General features: G+C 44.8%; 1 protein-coding gene across 1 annotated transcript in view; it reads left to right on the plus strand.

The window, feature by feature from the left end:
* ptprdb (protein tyrosine phosphatase receptor type Db) overlaps positions 1–6,959 on the plus strand; it is a 47,882-nt gene extending 40,923 nt beyond the window's left edge. Inside the window, exons 32-41 of the mRNA XM_068750617.1 lie at positions 460–483; positions 1,716–1,835; positions 2,250–2,404; positions 3,548–3,833; positions 5,040–5,218; positions 5,388–5,514; positions 5,867–5,992; positions 6,082–6,236; positions 6,647–6,782; positions 6,891–6,959. Coding sequence (XP_068606718.1) covers positions 460–483; positions 1,716–1,835; positions 2,250–2,404; positions 3,548–3,833; positions 5,040–5,218; positions 5,388–5,514; positions 5,867–5,992; positions 6,082–6,236; positions 6,647–6,782; positions 6,891–6,959 — 1,377 coding nt within the window. The remainder of the gene's footprint in view (positions 1–459; positions 484–1,715; positions 1,836–2,249; positions 2,405–3,547; positions 3,834–5,039; positions 5,219–5,387; positions 5,515–5,866; positions 5,993–6,081; positions 6,237–6,646; positions 6,783–6,890) is intronic.
* The last annotated feature ends 3,317 nt before the right edge of the window (positions 6,960–10,276 follow it).

Consider the following 10,276-nt stretch of genomic DNA (forward strand, 5'->3'; position numbering starts at 1 on the left):
CAGGGCGCATCGCACGTAACAAAACAAAAAAAGCATGAGCGATTAAAGTAGATACGCGAGACAGCATGGGAGGTGATCGGATTAAAATAGGAAACAGTCAAATTGAATGGAGTCGTACAGCGAGGAAGACCAAGGGGACATTATTGGCACGGCTCAACCGGGGTGGATAAATGAATTGGAAAGTCATTTAGCTTCAGGGCACTTCTCTGTTGTTAACAGAATATGTACGTGAGTAAAAATGAATTGTGGTGAGATTGTTTAAGGCGACGTTTCATAAATTAAAACAAAGATTGCTTTGAGGTGTGAATCATGATAACGTTAAATTATTCTGTTCATGAAAAGGAAGTGAGGCGAGGGAGAACTCCATTGTGCTTCTTTTCCAATTAACCTGTGTCTTTGTGTGAAAACTCCTTTTCACCTTTTTTCCAACTGTCTCTGTTGTGTCTGTTTAACCCCCAGATGCCCTCTTATTTCTTCTCGAAGGCAAGACCTCTCTTTCTCTCCTATGCTATTACCTTTTGAAAACCGTGATCTCACCTCACATTGTTTTTCTCTTTACCTGTCTTTTCCCACTTTTCCAGTGGCCACCTTTATTTTATTTTTTTGCTTTCTGCTGTATGCTTTCTAATAGTCAGTCCGTTGAATGATAATTCAATTAAAGCCAGCTTGGTTTGAAATGGGTTTTAATGGAGCCACTGCATTTAAAAGTGCACATTCCCCTCTCGACAGTTTGCATGATCACACTCACGCCTGTGCGTCAACTCTCCGGTGCAGCGGCTGTTCAGCGGAGGATGAGGGCATTAAGAGGAGGAAGACACTTGTTGCCTGGTGAACAAGCGCCGCCATCTAAGCGGACTCAGCAGCTGTTGAATCCTTAATTTGATTTAAATATTCAATCTCATTTAAAGCCTTTCAACAATGCATCGTTACATCGTTCTCAACACAGACGATCGCAGAGTCTTCCTCTCTTGTTTGGACCTAAGCCGTCACTCAGCTCCCAGACGTGGACGTCCATTCCTGTCCCCACAGTGTCCCGGGGTCTGGAGGGAAACAACAGTTGGAAAAACTGTCATTACAGCCTGAGCGTCCCGGGCCAAAACTCCTAATCCTCAGTCTGGAGCAGTGGAATGCGGAGCGAGCTGAGCTGAGCTCCCTGCTGTCTTTGATGTGAGGAGGACTGAAGGGATCAACACATGAAGTTTGGTTTGGCCCAATTCTGCCAAGGCCCCTCCTCCCCTCGTCCTCTTCCTCTGGGATTATATTCCTCCATCTTCTTTCAGGCTGAGCTGAGTAACTACAAATATGGCTGCCTTCTACATAAATCGAGGTCGTTTCGGTGGTCAGTGATTGGTCGGAATGCTGCGTAAAGAGCAACATCAAATATGTGCGTTTTAGCCTTCAGGAATCAGTCAGACCTTCCTTCGTAAGAGCCCGCCAGTGGTAATCTCATTCCACACAGTTTGGTAGTGTTTGATAGAAGTGAATGATCATGAAGGCCGGACTCTCCCTCTCTCTTTCTCTCTTAACCACACACACACACGAAATCTTTTATAGACGCTGAGTTGACACAATCGGACGCACATTTTTTTTTTTCTCTAAACGTTACAGCTTGAACTCTGCATATTCTCTCTCTCTCTCTCTGTCTTTGGTCATGCAAAATGAATGCACACACAATACAATGGATCTCTTTGAGCATCTTCCCTCTTCGCTTGTAGGTAAAGTGTGATCAGTACTGGCCGACACGAGGCACAGAGACCTACGGCCTCATCCAGGTCACTCTGCTGGACACAGTGGAGCTGGCCACCTACTCTGTCAGAACCTTTGCTCTTTACAAGGTAAGATGGCGTGAGCAGCAGAGTGTAATGGGGCTGTGTGTGTGTGTGTGTGTGTTTGTGTCACTTTCTCCATTCATGAGAGATGTACAGGTCATTAAATAACTCGTTCTGGGAGTCTATCCCAGCAGTCTACAGGCGACAGTCAGAGTACACCCTGGACAAGCCACCAGTTCATCGCAGGGCCAGACAGAGACAGTCGATCGTTCACACACACACACACACACGCCTAGGGATGATTTAGCTATTCACCTAAGTTGCATGTTCTTCGTGGTGGGAAGAAGCTGGAGAGAACCCACGCAGGCACGGGTAGAACATGCAAACTCCTCATGAAATGAATGAAGTGCATTTATTCTACGCTCGCATGCATTCCTGCTACATTCAGCCTTTGCCCCCCCCCCCCCCCCCCTCGTTCAGAGCGGCTCCAATGAGAAGCGTGAGGTTCGACACTTCCAGTTCACGGCTTGGCCGGACCACGGCGTGCCTGAGCACCCCACCCCGTTCTTGGCTTTTCTACGCAGGGTCAAAGCGTGCAACCCACCGGATGCGGGACCCATTATTGTCCACTGCAGGTGTGTTTCTGTTTTTGTTGTCAGTGTTTAATCAGTGGTTTCTATTCTGATCATTCACTGTACCGAACTACAGCCGAAGATCACTGAAGAAGACCAACATGATTGACCTTCCGTTATGCAAGCTCCAAAGCATCCTCACTTGCACAGCGATCCGCATCCCTCCTTTAACAAACCTTCGTCATCGCTAATGTTTAACGGCAGCAGCATTAGCGACCCTGTTTGCCATTGCAGCTGGTAGATCTGCGTTCACACACTTATGTTCAACTGAGCTGTTGTCTGAGCAGCGGGAGGCTCATGCAACGGTTGGATGAAAATTCTGCAAACTTGTCATTACAGTGTTTTGGCAGAGTGTCGAGTGCCAGACTCGGAATGAGTCTGCTTGTTGCTCTTACCGGGGAGTGAAGGAGCGAGGGAAAATAGAGCAGGAGTTCTCAGGGGAAAGAATTAGTGAGGTATAAATGTAGGAGAGAAAGAGGAAGGGGATTGAGGGTCGATTTAAGAGGGAGGGTTTGCAAGAGACGAGGAGTTAGAGGACGAGATGCTGATTGAAAGAGAGGGCGAGGTCAAATCCAGGACGCTGAATAGAAATGATGAATTCAAGAAAAAGGAACGGCAGGGGGAAAATTGAGTCTTTAAAAAAAAAAATTCACAATGTGAAAGTGGTGGGGCTGGCTTGAGAATGTTGGAAGGGTACTTAGAGAGAAGATAAAGAGGCGAGGAGATGAGGATGGAAGGCCGGGTGAAAAGGCTGGCGGGAGAGGAGCGCTGCCTAATCTTCCGTAGCAGTCAGCCGGAGTGTCTAACAGGATTATCAGTCAAATGTAATCATCCTGCCAAGACTCCGTCATAATGTGCCTCAACGTGTCACGCAGCTTCTGTGTCGGTGGACTGAATCTCATTCCACCTGAGCAACACGCATACGATTGTGCCCACAGACACACACACACACACATTTAGCCATATAAAGAGATCGCTGCCGGCTGGCCTCTTCTGGATACGTGTTGATTCCAACATTGTATGTTAAAGCTTTTGCCATATGGAAGCGAATATGGAAGCACATACTTGGGGAATTTTCCCAAGTTCCGTCCTCAAATCCCATCACAGGCTGTTCCCCTTTTCTGTCCTCTCTCTTCTCTGGCTCAGTGCTGGAGTGGGTCGCACCGGCTGCTTCATTGTGATCGACGCCATGGTGGAGCGAATCAAGCACGAGAAGGCCATCGACATCTATGGTCACGTCACTCTGATGCGCTCCCAGAGAAACTACATGGTCCAGACGGAGGACCAGTACATCTTCATTCACGACGCGCTTCTGGAGGCTGTGACCTGCGGGAACACTGAGGTCCCCGCCAGGAACTTGTACTCCTACATCCAGAGGCTGACCCAGATTGAACCAGGAGAGAATGTGACGGGCATGGAGCTGGAGTTCAAGGTGGGGGATGATATTGATTTATAATCTGGTGCTGATAATGATAATGTGACACTTTGTTCATCTCTGGAGAATTATATTTATCTTTTGCCATTTGCTATACACAGAAGTCTAGTGGTCAGAGGTTTCCCTACCTACTATAGAAATACCTTGAATACCTCGTAACTCAAATTGCTCGTATGTCAAATGCATTTTTCGGCCTCTCAAATCACCACTAATAACAATGGGAAGGTTCTTTTTGTGATGTATACTATAAATACACACACACAGTGATATAATAAATGATATACATTGTTACTGTAATATAAAATGTTAATTTATTATGAGTTTCGACTTCGAGACAGACGATAGCGCTAACGAGGAGGGAGAGTGAGAGAGTTGGACGGTACCAAGCCAATTTCAAATGACATGAAGAATAACTATGCTAGACACTGGAAACTGGGTTCAAAATAGCAAAATGAACTGGTGAACTTGTGCTGCATGGGGGATTTTCCAGCCTGGTCTGTCTGTAAGGCCGTTGCAGTTTCTCCCACAGCGCTCCGGTAGCCACCAAGGCTCAGTTCAAGAGACCTCAACGTTTCCCCTTCCTGAGTCTGCGGTCTCCCTCTGCCTAGTCTCTGTTGTTCTGTCTTTTGTTTTAGGCCTTGTCATTGAATGGGAAAGTGCGTGAGAAAGTGTAAAATGTGTCGTCCTGCCTGCATGCATTCATATAAACGTGTGTGTTCCAGGGTTTATGTTTCTTCACTGGTTTGGGATCGTCTGTGGTTCACATGTGAAATGAGACAGTGTGGGGCCTTGTGGTTTCCTGCCCCCCAACTCTCGACTTTTTTCCTCCTCCCCTTGTTCATCTCATGTTCCCTCTCCCTTTCCTAAACCACTGCCCTCATCCCCCTATACCATCATCCCTCCGTTGTTTATTCAATTGAAGATGTCTGACTAAATATTGTGAGGCCCGACGAGTCAAGCTGATTTCAGTTGCCCGGCATGCCAGGAAAAAAAAAAAAACAAAGGCTTATGATAAATACATTTGAATGAGAATCTTGAATTTATCTGATCTTCCTTTCATCCAACGGTCCTAACTTGTTTTCATTACTCCCACTGTTCCTTCCTTCCCCTCGGTTTTCTTCGTGTTTTGTCGACTCTTGCCAGCATGCCTTCCTGGGCCTATATCTGATGATCTGTAAAATATTGATTTCATTTCTGTTCCAGCGTCTGGCGAGTGCGAAGGCGCACACGTCGCGTTTCGTGAGTGCCAACCTGCCATGCAACAAATTCAAGAACCGGCTGGTGAACATCATGCCCTACGAAACCACGCGTGTGTGTCTGCAGCCAATCAGAGGAGTGGAGGGATCTGACTACATCAACGCCAGCTTCATTGATGGATACAGGTCTGGAAAAAGTTATTCAAATAATCAATTTTCCATGTTCCCAATTTGGTTTGGCATTCATTTCCTGTGAGTAGATTCAAAGACCTTGATAGAGGATGCTATTTTGAAGTAGTATTTTGAAATTTGAAGTAGAACTAATTACGATTGATTCATGTATTTGTGTTTTCAGGCAGCAGAAGGCCTATATAGCAACCCAAGGCCCACTAGCGGAGACCACAGAGGACTACTGGAGGATGCTGTGGGAGCACAACTCCACCATAGTAGTCATGCTAACCAAAATGAGAGAAATGGGGCGGGTATGGATAAAAGTACACGCATGAGATCTGGTCCAAAGAAACAATTGTACAATGAAATAACATGGTTAGAGTGGAGGCTTAATCCTGACTTGTGCACACAGCCACAATGGGCGCTAACCTAACCTAAGCTTTTTGATGGTGGGGGGGGGGGGGGGCAAAACTGGATTTCCCGGTAGGAAACCCACACAGACACAGAGAGAACAGGTGAACTCTACACAGAAAGGCCATTTTGGGAATGTTGGGAATCAAAAGCACGACCGTCTTGCTTGAAATTTGTCTTTCTAATACGCCAAATCCCTCAGACGTGATGCAACACCCTCTAAACACAAGCCCCTGTGCTGTCATCCTGCAGGAGAAGTGTCACCAATACTGGCCCGCAGAGCGTTCAGCCAGGTACCAGTACTTTGTGGTGGATCCCATGGCTGAGTACAACATGCCCCAGTACATTCTCAGAGAGTTTAAAGTCACGGATGCCAGGGTGAGCCCTCAGAATGCATGCGTGCGGGTGCCATTTGTATTATCTCAGTTATCAAAGATATTAAGAAAAGGCCAATTCTTTTCATCCAGGACGGCCAGTCACGGACGGTCCGTCAGTTCCAGTTCACTGATTGGCCCGAGCAAGGAGTGCCAAAGTCGGGGGAGGGATTCATCGATTTCATTGGCCAGGTGCATAAAACTAAAGAGCAGTTTGGCCAGGATGGACCAATTACCGTGCACTGCAGGTGAGATCCAGTCTTCTCGGTAACACTATGCAGTAGGTTTATTCTGCGGGGACGGGGGACAAGTGTGTCTGTCCTGCTGCCTTTGATGAATAATGCAAAAATAGTTTTATAGTTGTTTAAACAAACGTATCTACACATCTCCCATATGCTAAGGAGAATTTAAATAACATGTAAGGGTTTGTTTTTTTGTTTTGTTTTTTCATTTTTACATATTTTAGAAAGTAACTTTTACACGGCCTGAAATGATAAAACTGGTTTTCTTTACCTGAAAAACTACTTTATTTAATGACTAAAGTAGTTCCTTTTGCTGTCTGGATGATCTTGTACATTGTGTTATCGCTTTATGTATCGGGGGGGGGGGGGGGGGGGGGTTGACATTTCATTTCATCATTGCATTTGGCCACCAACAGTGCCGGAGTGGGACGGACTGGCGTGTTCATCACCCTCAGCATCGTTCTGGAGAGGATGAGGTATGAGGGAGTGGTGGACATCTTCCAGACTGTCAAGATGCTGCGCACTCAGAGACCCGCCACCGTTCAGACAGAGGTGAGCGCTCCAGTCGCTGTCATTGCATTTGTCATGTTGTCTTCTTCCCACACCGATTAAACATCCTTGTCTCTGTCACTGGCTTGATGTGGTTCTATCTCCATCCAGGACCAGTATCAGTTCTGCTACCGGGCCAGTCTCGAGTACCTGGGAAGTTTTGATCACTATGCAACATAAGCCCAGCGGCGCTCTCGTCTCTCATGCCACCTCCCAGCTCGTGCACTTTTCCTAGGTCACGCCTGAATCAATGCACCGGTTTGCGATGTGTCTGTGAGGATTTTTTTTGCCGCCACACGCAGAGTGAAAGGGGATTATTTGCCTAACCCCGGAACCCACCTCTAACTGAGCCATAACAACCTGCTTGACAAGGGTGCTTCCATCCACCCTCAGCCCAGACGTACCCATTGGTCAGTCTGAAGATGCAACTTCAACCACTGTTCCAATCAGAATACTGCTTTTGTTCCAGTGCTTATTGTGAGCACCCAGATTACTTTACATCATTTGGGTATGGAGCTCTCACCTCGTCCACCACCAGTGTAGCATCACCAACCTAAATAGAGGACCAAGCTATGGTATCGAACTGTCACATAACAGTTTTAGGGTTTTTTTTTCTACCCTGAGGACGGTCTAGAAGGAGTCTACAAATCCATCTTGGGAAAGACTCGTTGGCTGAAAGAACTGGAACTTTCGAGCACCAGAGAATTGCCAGCGGGAGACTGAAAACACAGAGCACACCGTATTAAGAAGTTTGGTTTTGTGTTAAAAAAAAAAAAACAGGCTGTTGTTTCCTGTAAATGGAAAAGACGATATTTCTACTGTACAGTAATAAAAACCACCAGTTAGACCTTATGGTTCACAATATAAGAGAAGGGAAATGTGAAGGTTTAAAATGCAAAGTCAAACATTACTTTAGTTTTTTAGCAAAATATATATATATATACATATATATATGTGACTCGTTTTTGTTTTTTTAAACTTGGTATTTCTTGTGCCGCATTTTCTTTCTTTCTTTTTTTTTTTTTTTTTTTACAGATTAATGCTTTTTATCCCCACTGACCACACAAAGGAAAAGTTGTATTTTTGTGGGGGGGTCTTATAATCCAATGGGTTGTAGCGATTTATTGAAGAAAAAGGTTATACAGACGTTTTAAGAAGTGTACAATCAAATCTAATGTGAAAAAGTGTTCACAGTTCTGAAGAACGCCACCCTTTAGTGTCACTCTCCATATTCTGTACCCACATAAACGCTCACAGGCACATAGGGCTCTCAACCGCGTCTCTGCTGACCTGCAGCGTGAGAGAGGGCAGCCGTCTCTGAACTGCCGGGGACCCACGGAGGTCCGGTGTCCTCCGGCCGCTGCCAGACACACTGACAGTAGGCAGATTGAGAGAAAGCCACTTTAAATACATCGTAGAGTAGGCCCAGAGAGCAACACGAAAGAAACAGCTATTTATGTGTCCAAATAAGCTTCACAACCAGGGGTCAAGCAGGGAGCCAAGTCGGGGACGTCGAAAATGAGGTGGGATGGAGGGGGGGGGGCTGAGAAGGAAAGGTTTTCTCACTGGAATGCTCACATGACTTTCCTCTCTGTCTGATTCAGTGTGCAATAAGTAGATGTATCTTTTTTTTTTTTTTTGTGCCACTAACTGCAGATTTATGCCATTATGATGACGGTGCATCATTTTCCAGACATAGACACTCGAGAAGGTTCTCGCCACCGCATAGATTGCCCTTTTTAGGAAGTATCATCTTTTCGCATCATAACTCCAGTCGATGATGTCACCCCTCTGTTTGTATCCATAACCAACAAATGATGAATCTCATATTTAAAGCAGTATCTTATAAGTATATTGAGTTTAGATTTCTAGTGCCTTATATTACACGCCTATTTTGATAAAGTTTTTTTGTGTGTACTTTTACGTCCGTATGCTCGTCTGTGTGTGTTCCCAATGTCCTTATGAAATACATGATTTTTTTTTTTTCTGGGGGGGCGGGGCTGTGAAACTTTGTGTGGAAGGCTCTGGTGTAAGGCTTGGGCGATTGCAGTCGTGACTTTTCAACCCAGCAACATCATCATCATATCTCCTTTATTCGGAAAAGAAAAATCTGACACGAGGACCCGACTACGGACAAAACATGTGAAATAGTTTATTATGAGGACGGCCTGACAGAATAATGTTTGTATGTCGACAGTTTCCATACGTCCTGAGACACTTGCACAAGCTTTGTGTGTGTGTGTGTGTGTGTGTGTGTGTGTGTGTGTGTGGGCTTTCGCCGACGCTGCTCGCCCGCAGACTGGGCAGGCTTAAAGGCAGGTCCTGATTATTATGTAGAATCCTATTAGAAGCTGAAAATAATAAATAACTAAACTACGTGGATACACTCATCTCACCTGAAGCCCTTCACCTAAGAGCAGTCAAACTGGTCATCTGTCCTTTTTATGTCTACCGTTTATATATATCTTTTATATATATATTTTCCTTTCGCAACAAAGGCTGAGAGACGTTCAGGTGCTACATCTTCAGTGACAAAGAAACTCCAGTATGTGTTTTTTGTTTTTTTGTTTTTTTGTTTTGTACTTCCATTAACGCTTTGACCATATAAAGAATCGCTGGCACCATCTTACAGTAACCCTGTTGTCGTTTTTGTATGCATGGTACCACCTTTGAGATGGCCCTTTGGTCACACCTGTTACGGGAAGACTTGCACTTTCTCTCTTTGTACTATGCACTACTACTACTAGTATTCAATTATCTCTGACGAGCCCCCACTTCTGCCCGCCCCCCCCCCCCCCCCCCCAAAGGAGTTTTACTTGAACGCAGTAAGGATGGACCCTGTAATGCTCTCATGGATGTGTATATGTAAATAACACAAAACAAAGCGAGTAATTGAAATGCATATATGATTAAAAATAATTCAGATATACAGAGTGGCATAATAACAAAGAAGCACCTAAAATCACAGTCTATGGCACAGCAGTACGTGCATCACATTGTGGCTTTGTTGTACCACATAAGACAAGTTTCACAAAAGTGTTATATTTTACCCCCCAATGTATCATGTAGATGGATAAAACTGGAGTTTATAAATTGTATAAAATTGAATATGGTGTGTTACATGAATCCATTACCTCCAATTGGTCTGTAAATGTAAACTTATTGGTTTCTTTCTTTTCTTTTTTTTTTATGCTCCGGGTCAATAAGTGCTTTTTTTTTCCTACATTGGTTTTCGGAGCGTGTGAAAACCGAAAAAACAGGTCCGTATGGATTTTTGTTCTCTGTCGACACAAGTTTTATTTGTTACGAATAAACTCAAGTGAAATAATTGCTGCTGCTGCTGCTCTTTTTGTATGTCGACACTTCTTTATTAAACATTAAATATATCATATCGTCAAGAAATACATGCAGTGTCCTTTGAAACTTTGTTTTGGACACCGCAAGCTTGAATGTAGCTGTGTGTGATTTTCCTGTCTAGGTTCTCAGTCATGAGGTCG

The sequence above is a fragment of the Brachionichthys hirsutus genome, chromosome 17, assembly GCF_040956055.1.
Source record: "Brachionichthys hirsutus isolate HB-005 chromosome 17, CSIRO-AGI_Bhir_v1, whole genome shotgun sequence".
Classification (NCBI taxonomy): domain Eukaryota; kingdom Metazoa; phylum Chordata; class Actinopteri; order Lophiiformes; family Brachionichthyidae; genus Brachionichthys; species Brachionichthys hirsutus.